The sequence below is a fragment of the Cynara cardunculus genome, assembly GCF_001531365.2.
Source record: "Cynara cardunculus var. scolymus isolate 2C chromosome LG 5, CcrdV1, whole genome shotgun sequence".
Classification (NCBI taxonomy): Eukaryota; Viridiplantae; Streptophyta; class Magnoliopsida; order Asterales; family Asteraceae; genus Cynara; species Cynara cardunculus.
In genome coordinates, this window is record NC_037532.1 from 4,385,799 (window position 1) to 4,399,775 (window position 13,977).

The window sequence follows — 13,977 nt, forward strand, 5'->3', positions numbered from 1 at the left end:
GCATCCATTTCTATTACTTGTTTGGAAAGATGTAGATGGATGGTATACCAATACATCATCATTGTGACTTGTGAGTTGTCATACACACCTCACACATGTATATATTTTCAAATTTACTTATAACTATAACATGTCTTTAAATAATTAAGCCCACATAATTCATAAATAATAATTTCATATTATTATAATTTTAATTATAAATTAAATACATATATTTTAAAGTTACATTAACTACTACATCTTTTTTTATATCTAATTATCACCAACTTATCTAATCTATATCTATACTATATTATAAAGTATTTGAAAAATATTTTTAAAACTATTTTTTATGCATGAAATACTGTATATTGATGCATATTACTTAAATTCGAGGTTACAAATAAATTGTGTGTGATTACAACTTATAAAATTTCATATTTAAATTTGCGTAACTAATTACAGATATATATAATCAACTACATGATAAACATCTCATTTTGAATATAAAAAATCAAAAATGTAATTAGAATAATCATTGAATTATACTTATAACAGAATACTTAATTATTATCCTTATAAAAATTATGTTATCTATATTATATTATAAAACATTTGACAAAAAAAATTAAAAATTATTTTTTATGCATTAAATACTGTATATTGATGCATATTATTTAAAATTCAATATTACAAGTAAATTATGCATAAGTACAAATTATTAAAGCTCTATGTTTGAATTTGTGTAACTAACTGTGGATAAACATAATCAAATAGAGAATAAACATCTCATTTTAAAATACGAAAAATCTAAAATATAATTAGGATAATTATCGAGTTCTAACAAAATAATTAATTATTATTTTTATAAAAAATTATAATATTAAACCAAATATAGATTACTTTGTTATGAACCTAAATCAAATTATAATAAAAAAGATTGAATTAAAAAATTACACAAAAAATAAGAATTTTAAATAGTTAATTTGATACTAATATCGATATATTTTTGTCAATTTTTTATGATATATTCAAATTTATATTTTATTCAAAAATAAAAATATCATTGTTTTTTCTAAACCACATAAGACCATATTAATCGACTGAGATAAAGAATAAAATGAAATATTAAAAATCAAGATGTATTTCGCTGCATTGCGCGAGTACCTTTCTAGTTAAACTAAAAATGAATTACTTTATTATTAAACCTAAATTAAATTGATTTAAAGAAACTACATAAAAAGCAAGAATTTTTAAAAAGTTAATTTAATATTAATATCGATATATATATTTTCAAATTTTTATGAATATAAACATTATCGCTTTCTTAAAGTCATATAAAACCGTATTATATCGACGGAGACAAAAAATAAATCAAAACATTATTTCGATGTATGTCATTGTATTGCACGAATATCCTTCTAGTATAATTAAGATAACTAACATCTTTTTCTATTTTCAAACGAATTATCTGTAATAAATGAAATAAAACAAAAACTATTAATTAATATATTAAAAATATTTGTGTATGCGTGACAAATAAATGTGGTAATAAGACCATCCACATCCCTGCAATCCATTTACACTTTCAATTGTGCCACATCAGCTTTTGCAATTATCTTCCACACACCTGCAATTCACCTACTATACTTTCAACTGTGCCACGTCAGCTTTTGCAATTACCACCTACACACCTGCAATTCACCTCCACTTTCAAAAGTGGTCCCCACTACAACATTTTATATATTAGATTATAATTTTATGTAATTATAAAATTTAATGTTTAAATTAATTTAGTTATATTATATTTATATTTTTTTAAATAACATATATACATGCATAGAATATTTTCATATAAGAATAATTAATTTAATTAATAAATATATTAATATTATAAAAATTAATTTATTTAAATAATCAGAAAAAAAAAAAATTGGAGAGGAGGTGGTGCCCACGTGGCTTTCAAATTGAATTGCAAATTTTGCAATTCAAAATCCTACATGGCAGCAAGCATCTTCAAAAATGTATTTACAATTCAATTTGCAATCCATTTGCAAGCCCCATGTGGGTGCTCTAATATTTACGACAATAATATTTTATTATTCCTATCGAAAAAGATAGTTGAAATTAAATGTCATACAAAAATAATATTTTATTAAATTTACTAAATATTTTAATTGTATAATTAATATTAAAAATTTTAAATGAAAAATGGAATTTTATTTTATTATATTTGCCAGATGGGATAAAAATCAACGATAACGAACTGCCAGCGGAGAATCCACAATCACAATATTTCAATTCAATTTCTAGCTTCCATTTCCAGCACCATCTTCATTTTCAGGGGCAAACTCCCGCTGCAATTCCTCAAATTTCACCAACCAAATTAGGGTTCTTCCAATTCCTCCATTTCTTTATGGTAATCGCGATTTTCATCATCTCTTAATGGGTAAAGGAGGCGGATGTTTCCCTAGCAAAAACAGAGTACCGGCTGTCGTTGAATCGGATCCAGATCCTACTCCAAATCCGGTAAGTGATGATGATGGTGTTTCAATTCCGATTGAAACGGTAAATCAGATGATCGAATTCAGGAAACTCAGAATTTTCATAGTGTTTTATTCGATGTATGGGCATGTTGAGAGTCTCGCGAGGAATATTAAGAAAGGAGTAGAGGAAGTTGATGGAGTAGAAGGTGTTCTATATAGGGTTTCTGAAACGCTGTCACCTGAGACTCTGTCGGCGATGAAGGTACCGCCGAAAGGAGACGATATTCCGGAGATATCTGCGGAGGAATTGGTGGAGGCCGACGGGTTGTTATTTGGGTTTCCGACGAGGTACGGAAGTATGTCGGCTCAAATGAAGGCGTTTTTTGATTCAACAGGAAGTTTGTGGAGGGAGCAGAAGCTCGCCGGAGTTCCGGCCGGATTTTTTGTCAGCACCGGCACACAAGGAGGCGGTCAAGAAACCACCGCGTAAGTTTGCTTGTTTGTTGATCGCAAGTACGTTGCAGTGTTTTTGGGTTTGCAAATTTATTTATTTCAATTATTATGGGAAAAGTATAAAAAAAAACAATTCATTTTAATTAATTAAATCCTTTGATTACTTTTTTAATGTAAAACCATTATATATTTTTGTTTCAAATGATTAAATCATCGAACATTGTTTACTTATTTAATGATTAAATCATCGAACATTGTTTTTTTAATAAGTAATCGAACTATCAAAATTTGATATATATAGAGAGAGGGGGGTGAATTATTATACAACCTCTTATATTTCCCAATATAAAGTATTGATAATAATAAATGAAACTTATTCATCTTACATAAATATTTAAATCATAATAAATAAACTTTCATCATTTTCATAAATATTTTAATTTTTTGGATTGCATTGATTGTACAAATATAATAGGTTGCATTTGAAACAAACTCTCTATATATGTTCTTTTAACCTCAAAAACTTAATTGTAAATGATTAAGAAGATTTTAAGGTAAAAAAAATCCTAAATCAAATTTACTGTTTTCAAACCTACGTAATTCAATCATCTTGCATGCAATAACATCGCTCCTCCTAACCCATCGTCCTTCATTCTCTATACCATATATCACCGTGCGAGGGGGATCAATATCATTTGGGTGTAAGGGGTTTGAATAGCGTATGATTTGCGAATGGTAAAACCAATTTAGGTTTTTTTTACTTTAAAACCTTCATAGCAGTAACTTTTTGTGTTACAATGACATATGTAACCGATTTTTAAAAGTTCAATTTTTTATTTATTTAAATATTAATCTTTAAGGACTTAATCATTACAAAATGAAAAATTTAATGATTTCTTCATTCCAAATTTTTTTTTAAGGATTTAATCGTTTAAAATAGAAAAATTCATTGGGTCTTTTTTGGATTTTTTTCTTTAAAATTTAGTAAGTTTTCAACGTGTCATTATAGATCATTTTATATTGATATATAATTTATCAGTTAGTTTTATTATATATTATTAATTTTTAGACAACAATTATCTTATCAGCTAATTTGTCATAACATATATTTTATTTATTAGCTATTAGCTAAAATGTCTATTGAATAATTTGCTTTTAATCCTTGGACCGATTGTCTGTTTGGTTGCAGATGGACGGCAATTACACAATTGGCGCACCATGGGATGTTATACGTACCAATCGGATACACATTTGGAGCCGGAATGTTCAAAATGGACTCGATCCGAGGAGGTTCTCCGTATGGAGCAGGTGTATTTTCAGGAGACGGAACAAGGGAACCGAGCGAAAGGGAACTTGAACTGGCCCAACATCAAGGTAGGTACATGGCCTTGATCGTCAAAAGGTTTCAACCTGACTCGCAACATTAATTGGAATTGATAAATATAAAGTCAGATACATCTTTCAATACACAAGGTACAAGATTATTACGATTAATTTTTGTATGGTTGATTTGAAAGAATGGGGTTTTGAGGTAAATTCCATTTTAATTTCCATTTGGTCTTCACACCGATTTGTTGATTGTATGGATGTTTATAAGAGCAGATATTGATATGGCAGTTGTATTATGTAATTATATTATGATTGATGAAAAAATGTTTGTTATAAATCTAGTTGTCGTATTTTTAAATTTCGTAAACGACGGTACAAATCAAATTCTTTTATTCCATCGATTTCATTCATCTACAATTCAAGAAGAAAATAATTATTTAATTCGAATGGTTAATGACATCAAAATACGTTGAAGTTTGTTTTATTTTAATTTTTTTATTAACCCGGATATCCAACCCGCTATGTGAGCCGACTAATCCCAGAACAATCACCTGCTTTGCAGATAGCCCGGAGGCACCACATTTGAACCTCCATGACCACAAGGGGATTTTATTCTTCCGTGGATTTGAACCTGAGACCTCCTGATACTTTTAATTTTTAAAGCCAAGCTCAAACCGATCAGGCACCACCATTGTGGTTTTTATTTTAATTTTTAGTGCACTAAGTATATTTTTTTTTAAAAGTTTTTTCGAAGTAAATTTTGTTTTCGGTTGATGTAACAAAATTTAATAATGTTTCAAAAACAATTAACCAATGTGAAAATTTTCAAAATAATTCTAAACTTTTTTTACTCAATATAACATTTGATAATGTTAATGTCATCCATTTCGCTGTAACTCTTCTGTAAGCCCTTCACAAAAAGATATTCATGTAATCAAATGTTATAAAGGATGTTGGACATCTCTAGCGACTTAAAAGCCGCCCAGGAAGTGCCTCACACACACCAGCCTCAGACGACTTCCTACACGATGTAGGCCGCCGCACAAACTGTTTCCCCCTTGCATGACTTTTTCCACGCCTTCAACCATCCAGAAGCTCAGGCGGCTTACAACATGGCTTAGGTCGATCTGTAAGTAGCCCGGACTCTCGATTACACCAAATTTCTCAGATTTAACGTTCGCCTTGAAACTCAATTGGGTAAAATTTGCAATTGATAATTGATTATTTCCGATTTTTGTTTTAACAATATTAGAAGAAATACATGTCCATAATTACATTAAGGGGTTGTTTACCTAAATGATTACCAGCAAGTGCTTACTGTTAAAAGCCAATACTATAATTTATTTTTTGGGTAAGTTTATAGTATATCAAAATGGTATCGTATGCAACAATATATCTGGTAAGCTCTTACCCGGGTAAGAGTCCTCAGCCTCACTTACTAGGTAAAACTCTCTATCTTTATCATCGCTCTTACCAGGTAAGATTCTTGGGTCTTGCCATGTTCGTCCGATGAGAAAAATTACCCAATAAGCATTTATCAGGTAAACTTTTAGCAAACAGCCCCTAAATAAGGATTAAATAAAATATTATATTTTAATGTAATTTACCTAAATTGAAAATGCTTAAAAAAATTCCTGTGGATACATACGAGACACCCAAAAACAAAAAGAAATCTGTTATTTTGGATAAAACGAACCTCAGCTCCCGGTCTATCAATGGCTGTGAGTTGAGGCCATGTATCACTGTGATAGAATTCTCCGTTCGTCAACAATGGAGACTCTTCTGACCCTTAACCCCATAAAACCCCAAATCTATCTCCCAAATTACCCCAATTCTCGCATCACCAGCCACAGACGTTTGCATCCCCCAATTTCTTGTAAACTCACATCCCAATCCCCAAAAGATAAGACCCAGAACAAAGTTGTGGTTCCTGATGCAGCACCGTCTCTGTCGGAAGAAAATGGGAATCCACCTCCGGCAGCCGTGGATTCCCGGCGAAAGAAGACCGGTGGGGTGTTTCTGAAAAGATTGACGAAAAGGGTTTTGGCCTTTCTTGCTAATTTGCCTCTAGCTCTCGCTGAAATGTTCACCGTTGCTGGTTTGATGGCTTTGGGTATGTGAATTTATTTTTTGAATTGACTGCACCTCTGACTTAAAAGTCAAAATCTTCAAGTTTTGACCTCAAAATTTGATACGAAATTCAAATCATTTCAGAAAAAATTCTAACTACATCAAAACGTATAGTTAGTATCAGAAATAGAGCAAAGTTGGTAGCAAATTTATAATGAATATGTATCAATTTTTGATTTAAAACATAAAAGGTTTGACCCCAAAAAAGTCAAAATGCAAAGGGAGTATTTCTTTCAATGCCATTGAATGAATAAGAGATCCTGAATACAAATGTAATCGTTATAGTCCCATGCTGGCTAGACTTAGGGGCTGTCTGGTTGGTTTTCCATTAAGTCGTGTATGGATAAAGAGATCCTAGTATAGGCTGTTTGGTTGGTTTCCCATAGGGACAGTTACGGAAAAAACTTAGGTTTTTTGCATAAAAATCTATCCTGGAAGCATACTTAATAAGCCACTTTCTATATCATTAAGCCACAACCAAACAGTCATGTCGTGTATAGCTGATCGAATAAGCTGTGAACCCCATTAAGTTCATTAAGCTGCTAAATAACAGACCCTAGACAATTTCCGCTCAAGATATGTTGGAACCTCAGTTCTCTCCTCTAAGCATGTGTTGGAGAGTAACCTAATGAGTTCCGTGTATTGATATAAGAGCCAAGTCTATAACTTTAGGGACTCTGACACTCTTGTGTAACTTGTACCCGAGCCCCCTCTCGATTCTTTGGGACAATCCGTCAAGTTTTGTTAGATGGGACGTGAGCATGTTAGAGTCCCACGTTGGCTAGAATTGGGCAATTTCTCCTCAATATATGTTTTTGAAAGGCTCTTTAGGACAGTAATCTAACAAGGTTCCACGTATTCTCACAGTAATTACATTTCGTAGATCATACAATTATTGTGTCATCCGTACGTACAACTGTTTCTGCAGGCACTGCAATAGATCAAGGTGAGGTTCCAGAATACTACTTCCAGAAATACCCTGAAGATAATCCAATTCTAGGATTTTTTACATGGAGATGGATACTCACCCTCGGGTTCGATCATATGTTCTCATCCCCGGTTTTCCTTGGAACCTTAATTCTCTTGGGAGCATCTCTTATGGCCTGCACATACACCACACAGATTCCCATGGTCAAGGTAGCAAGAAGGTAGCCTTTCATCGAAACCTATTTCCGTTTCCTTTTACGATTTGGTATATTGTTCGATACCATCAATCAATTCGTATCCACTTTGAAGTTGAAAACCAAGATTCTTGTTTCAAATCTTAGCACCATTGTAGTTTCAAAATATATACGGTTGCACAAAACAAAATGATACGATAGCACCTTTCATGACCCTATAATTTTTTATATTACGACGGAGAAACGAAGCGGTGGCCTGTGCCACCACATACACCACCTGGGTGGCTGGGTCCATACCTTCCCCAGGGCACCCCTACCTCCAGGTGGGATATATTGGGTTCGTTTGGTTTGGTTTGGTTTGTTACCTGAAATTAGGGCTCTCTACGGATAGAGACGTTTTTGGTTAGTCATTTAACATGAACCATTTTACAGATGGTCTTTCTTACACTCAGCTAACACAATTCGAAAGCTGGAGTTCGCGGAGTCTCTTCCCAAAGCCTCAATTCAAGATTTAGGTGTCGTTTTGTCGGGTGTTGGATATGAGGTATATATAAGAAGGATTTTCTTGCATTTGATGTGTCGCTTTTTCGTTCACCGTCTGTTAATCTTTATACATTCTACCTACCTGCTTGCTCACACTCTTGCACAAGCGGGAGGTCTCATGAAAACAATTGCTTTACTCTTTTTGGGTAGAGGTCAGGTCTGCCTACATCTCTCTTTCCTGGGACCCTACTTTCGAGTGGGGTTTATTGGGTCTGTTTGGTTTTGGAGGGAGTGCGTTTAAATTTTGAACATCAGGTTCACGTGTCTTTTTGTAGGTCTTCATGAAAGGACCTTCTTTGTATGCCTTCAAAGGGATGGCTGGTAGATTTGCTCCAATTGGGGTGCATTTAGCGTTACTCTTGATAATGAGCGGAGGAACTCTTAGCGCTACCGGAAGTTTTAGAGGTTCGGTAACAGTTCCACAAGGCTTGAACTTTGTGATGGGAGATGTGTTAGGACCGAACGGATTCCTTTCTACTCCCACCGAAGCTTTTAACACGGAGGTTCATGTCAACCGGTTCTCCATGGACTACTATGATAGCGGAGAGGTGAGAATGGTTGATTCCGTTAGGTTTTTTTTATGTTCAAATGGAAGAAACTAGAAAGAAAAGAATGGGATCGGATGGAAAATTTCACCCGATCATCTTCCTTCCACATTCAGAAGAAGGGTAAAATGTATCAAAATGAAACGAATTTTGCCTTAAGATTCTATTTAGTGCAACAAATAATATTTTTTTCTCTATCGTTGTAACGAAGTTCCAAAATTTCCTATTTTTTACCCATTTTGAACGGAAACCTGCTAATTTTGTAACATTTGATGATGTGGATATCAAGTTTATCGTCCACTTTGTGGTAAACCTTTCGTAAATGGGTATGCCGTTATGGAATGTTACATGATCATCAGTTTACTGGTCAAACAAGTATAAAATAAGATATTTTGAGACTTTGTTACATCGATCGAGAAAAAAGAATCTTCTTTGCACAAAATAATAAGTAAACCAAACTTTGTTGCATGTCCATGTTTCATTTCCAATTTTACAATTTTACCTTAATTATGAGATGGAGAAATTCATTACTTAGGGACCGTTTACTAAACACTTACCCGGTAAGCGCTTACCAGTGAAATTTAACACTATCACTTACTTACCGGATAAGACTTTTGTCCACCAAAACGTCATTGTATGCAACAATTTACCCATTAAGCGCTTACCATGGTAAGAGTCGTCGCCCTCACTTACTGGGTAAGACTCTCGATCCTTGTCTCCCTCTTACTGGGTAAGATTCTTGGTCCTTGCCATATTCATCCGGTAAGGTAATGTGACTTGGTAAGCGCTTACCTGGGTAAGTGTTTGGTAAACGGCCCCTTACTCTGTTATGAAGGGTAAAATTTTCATTTAGTTAATCAAAAAGTGTAATAATTACACATTTCTAAAACTGTGTGTCTTTTTCATTGTGGATATTGATTTTGGGGCGGAGGGTGTAATTCGTTTGTTTTGACTTTGATATAGGTTTCGCAGTTCCACACCGATCTTTCCCTTTTTGATATTGACGGGAAGGAAGTGATGAGGAAAACAATAAGTGTAAATGATCCGTTAAGATATGAAGGAGTTACCATATACCAAACCGACTGGAGCATTTCCGCACTTCAAATACTTAAAGACGATGAAGGCCCTTTTAACTTAGCCGTTGCACCTTTGACCGTCAATGGCGACAAGAAGCTCTACGGAAGCTTCTTGCCAATTGGAAACACCGGTTCTCCAAATGTCAAGGGGATGTAAGATTCATTCTTTTATATCCTTTTCTTTCGTTCTAAATTTTACTTGTATTTCCTTATTACCTGTTATATTACCGATCTTATTGCCCGCTTGCACACATTTTGTGTCCCTGGGGTCTTTACAGAAACAACCTCGATCCTAGTGGTTGAAGTAAGGTTCGGGTACATTCTACCCCTTCGAGACCCTACTTTCGAGTGGGATATATTGGATTCGTTTGGTTTGATTTTCTTTTATTCTCCATTTTTGGGTCCAAATAAGATCCATAAAACGAAAAGGATGACTACAACAAAATTGGCATTATAGGACGTCAAAGATATCTAAATATCTTAATAGACTACTTTATAGGACTTAAGCTGTTTGTCATGTATCACTAACAGTGTTATAATAGGATGTTAGGACTTAACAAGTTCACGTTTGAAAAAAAGGTGTATTATTAGCTTTTTTATTGGAGGTAACGTTTTTCCAGAAGATATGTTTTCAGATAATGTCTTATAAAGCAGTCTATTAGGACGCATAATTTGTTTGGCGCTATAAAGACATCTATTAGGATATTTAGAAATATACGGTGTCCTATAAAACCGATTTTATTGCAGTGGCTGAATGACTCAAGTTAGAATGGAACCTCTTACTTTATACCTTTTTTCGTCTTGAAATGATTGAATTTGGTTTCTTGTTTTAGATCAATGCTTCTTCGTGATCTTCAGTCGGTTGTGCTATACGATTCAGAAGGGAAATTTGCCGGGGTTCGGAGGCCTAACTCGAAGCTTCCAATCGAAATCGATGGCACAAAAATCGAAATCGTAGATGCAATCGGCAGTAGTGGGCTTGATATGAAGGTAATTAATGGTGCAATTAGGTTCATGATTCTGCATTTCTTGATTCTAAATGGCATATGTATACTTACAGACTGATCCTGGGGTGCCGATCGTTTATGCTGGATTTGGTGCATTAATGCTTACAACTTGCATTAGTTATCTATCTCACACACAGGTAAGACTATTTTCGGTCAAATCTTGTTCCGTGAAGCGGGTCAAACTGAAACCGATTTCATCAAATTGTACCTATGATGACTCTAGGTCCTTCATGGTCGCCCATGGGATTAGTCGGTGAGCGTAAGCCGTCCCATTGACCCATGGTTACAAAAAAAGCTACTTTAAATAGCGTTTCAATGAATTTGAGGGGCTTTCTTTCACCTTTTTCCAAATATACCCTTTATATCAGTTGTTTTTACCAAATATGACTATTTTATCGTGTAGCTTATTAGCTAACAGCCAACTTATGAGCCAAGAGCTAGTTTGTCAAAACATAGCCTAACCCCTTTTGGCCTGACAGGTATGGGCATTACAAGACGGAACAACTGTGGTGGTTGGAGGCAAGACTAACCGAGCCAAGATTGAGTTTCCAGAGGAGATGAACCGCGTGCTGGATCGAGTCCCGGAGATACAAGAGTCTTCCGACGTTATTTGTGGCTAATTCCAAGAAACAAGATTCTTTTCGATTAATCAAATACAAAAGCATTTACACCAGAGCCATCAAGATCGAATTAAACTCTAAAGATTCAATTCAATTTGGTGGGCATATAAGAAGTCTCGACACTTTGCAAAATGTCAAGTTTATTGGGGGGAGTGTAAATAGCAACACAAAGGGCGTATAATACAATAGAATGTAACTGAATTCTCTTTTCGAGAATTTGGACTTCAGATTACACATATTATTCATTTAAACTTTGTATACTATTTTGGATATAAATGTTAGTTTATATGTCATATCATTTGACCCGTCAACGTGATATCTAATTAATACTTAAGCCAGTTATTTAGCCACTCAGGTACTTAGATGTTTAAGATTTTACAACTTAGATATTAAAATTAAAGTTTTAAAGAGGGCAAATCGTACGAAAAAGTAACGTACTTTAACTTGATTCCTATTTTAGATAACGTACTTTCAAAACTTTCATTTTGGTATCTAAGATGTAAAGTTTTAAACATTTGAGCACCCGGGTAACCGGTTGAAGCATTAACCGTTTATCATGTTGATGTGTTAAGTGATGTGGTATGTTGGATACCACATCACTTAACACATCAACATGATAAACGGTTAATGCTTCAACCGGTTACTCGGGTGCTCAAATGTTTAAAACTTTACATCTTATGTAAAATAAAAGTTTTGAAAGTACGTTACCTAAAATAGGGATCAAATTAAAGTACGATACTTTTTCATGCAATTTTTCCTTTTAAAAAATACTATAATTTATTACTCAAAATAGAAATAAGACCATAATAAATTAAAGTATAAGTGGAAGTATAAATCAAGTAATAGTTGAAGGACTTTTTCAGTTATTTAACAAACCAAAAGGAAAAGAAGTGAAAAATTCAAATAGTATAGGGGGCAAATTGGGATTTGTATGATTATTAGGTATATGAAATTAAAAATCGCGCCAGGTAGGGGTCGAACCTACGACTTTCTGCTTAGGAAACAGACGCTCTATCCACTGAGCTACAGGCGCACACATTTGCTTTATGTCAAAAAACCATATAAAAATGAATTGAAATCATCTAAAAGTATATGCAGTATTTAAATAAGTTGATTGTTACGTATTCGGTGACAAATAAATGTCTATATTTTTATTTTTACTTATTCATAAAATTGTGTGTTATTTTCATTGTAGACATTTACTTTGGAACGGTTAAAGTTTACTAAACGCTTACCAGGTAAGTACTTACCAACAAGAGTCATTACTCTCATTTACCTTATGATGTAATATTATCGGTCATCAAAATGTATTGATGGTAAGTGTTTATAATCCGGTAAGCATTTATCGGGTAAAAGTCATCACCCTCACTTACTGGGTAAGAGTATGGATCATTGTCTTCCCTCTTACCACGTAAGTTTTTTGGTCTTTGTTATGTTCATCATGTAAGATAATTGAACCGGTAAACACTTAACATGGTAAACGTTTAGTAAACGGCTCATAAATGAATACAATATGTTCATCTAAAGACGAGTTTAGGATATGATTTACATAAACTTAACCTGTATTTCAAATAATAATGTCCATATTTTCTTGTTTATTGTTTTCTTCAGAAACTCACCTTTTGATAATCCCCCAGCTTACATATAATTGAGATATACTTAGGGGCCGTTTACCCAATTGCTTACTGGGTAAGCAATTACCGATATAAGTCAACACTATGATTTATTTTGATGCGCAAGATTTTAGTACATCAAAACATATCGAATGCAACAATTTACTGGGTAAGCGGTTACCTGAGTAAAAGTCTTAATCCTCACTTAACGGGTAAAACTCTCCATCATTATCATCGCTCATTTCATTTGATTTAATTTACTTCTTAAAAGTAAATTAAAATTCAGAAGATATATAAGGGCTTCAAAGGCCCATTAATAAATTGGTATATGCAAAACTCTTTCTTGCAAATACAAGTTACAACTATTAATACAATTCGTAACAAAAATTAAAAGAATTAAATAAAATAAAAATCAAATGTTTTATTTTAATAAAAACACAGAAAAACTTTTCAGAACCCACCAAGTATTGTCCAAGATTTCTTTCAAGTTTCAACCTTTTGCTTTTGGCTTATAAAATGGTCCCCAACTCTTTGATAATAACAAATAATGAAATTCATTAATAACATAATAATTCAACCATTGATAAAAATAATCATTGAATTTCTTTGTTTTAAATCATTCGGGGTTTTTGAATGAATAAACTATTAAACTTCTAAAACAATGAAAATCAGTTACCTACATATTTTTAAGCTAGAAACTTAAATCAGTTTAAGTATTCTCAAGTCCTACGCTATTCAAACCCCTCATACCCAATGACATCGCTCCTCCTTGTCGACCCAATGACATCAATTCTTCATACCGTTAATCGACTTTGTTGGTCATTGGCATTCATCTCCCTCTTTTTGATCTGTTTTTTTTAATCTTTTGATTATCCATCTTTTACCACAATTTAGTGGCGTGATAAAAGAGTGGACGATGGTTGGGCGACAAAGATGTAGAAGGGGAGCAATGGTGCTAGGTGCAAGGGTGGGGCGAGGGGACAATGGCATTGGTTGTAGGCCACACAAATAGGGGTGATAGGCATAGTCATTCCAGGTCCATGCATGTTGGAGATCATGGAGGTTTACAGGAGAT

At 33.6% G+C, this 13,977-nt stretch overlaps 2 protein-coding genes and 1 non-coding gene across 3 annotated transcripts; 2 read left to right on the top strand and 1 right to left on the bottom strand.

Annotated features, from left to right (window-relative positions):
* Positions 1-2,251: 2,251 nt before the first annotated feature.
* On the top strand, positions 2,252-4,568 carry LOC112512698 (probable NAD(P)H dehydrogenase (quinone) FQR1-like 2). The gene is made up of 2 exons (XM_025118798.1): positions 2,252-2,951; positions 4,108-4,568. The coding sequence occupies exons 1-2, from the start codon at positions 2,425-2,427 to the stop codon at positions 4,343-4,345; spliced, it is 765 nt and encodes a 254-aa protein (XP_024974566.1). The 5' UTR covers positions 2,252-2,424; the 3' UTR covers positions 4,346-4,568.
* A 1,339-nt stretch (positions 4,569-5,907) lies between these two features.
* On the top strand, positions 5,908-11,582 carry LOC112512577 (cytochrome c biogenesis protein CCS1, chloroplastic). Its single transcript, XM_025118618.1, has 8 exons — positions 5,908-6,360; positions 7,306-7,525; positions 7,931-8,042; positions 8,317-8,589; positions 9,550-9,815; positions 10,496-10,652; positions 10,723-10,806; positions 11,149-11,582. The coding sequence occupies exons 1-8, from the start codon at positions 5,982-5,984 to the stop codon at positions 11,287-11,289; spliced, it is 1,632 nt and encodes a 543-aa protein (XP_024974386.1). The 5' UTR covers positions 5,908-5,981; the 3' UTR covers positions 11,290-11,582.
* Positions 11,583-12,249: 667 nt separating this feature from the next.
* Positions 12,250-12,322, bottom strand: TRNAR-CCU. The gene has a single exon. It is a non-coding gene; the product is annotated as a tRNA-Arg (tRNA).
* Positions 12,323-13,977: the final 1,655 nt, after the last annotated feature.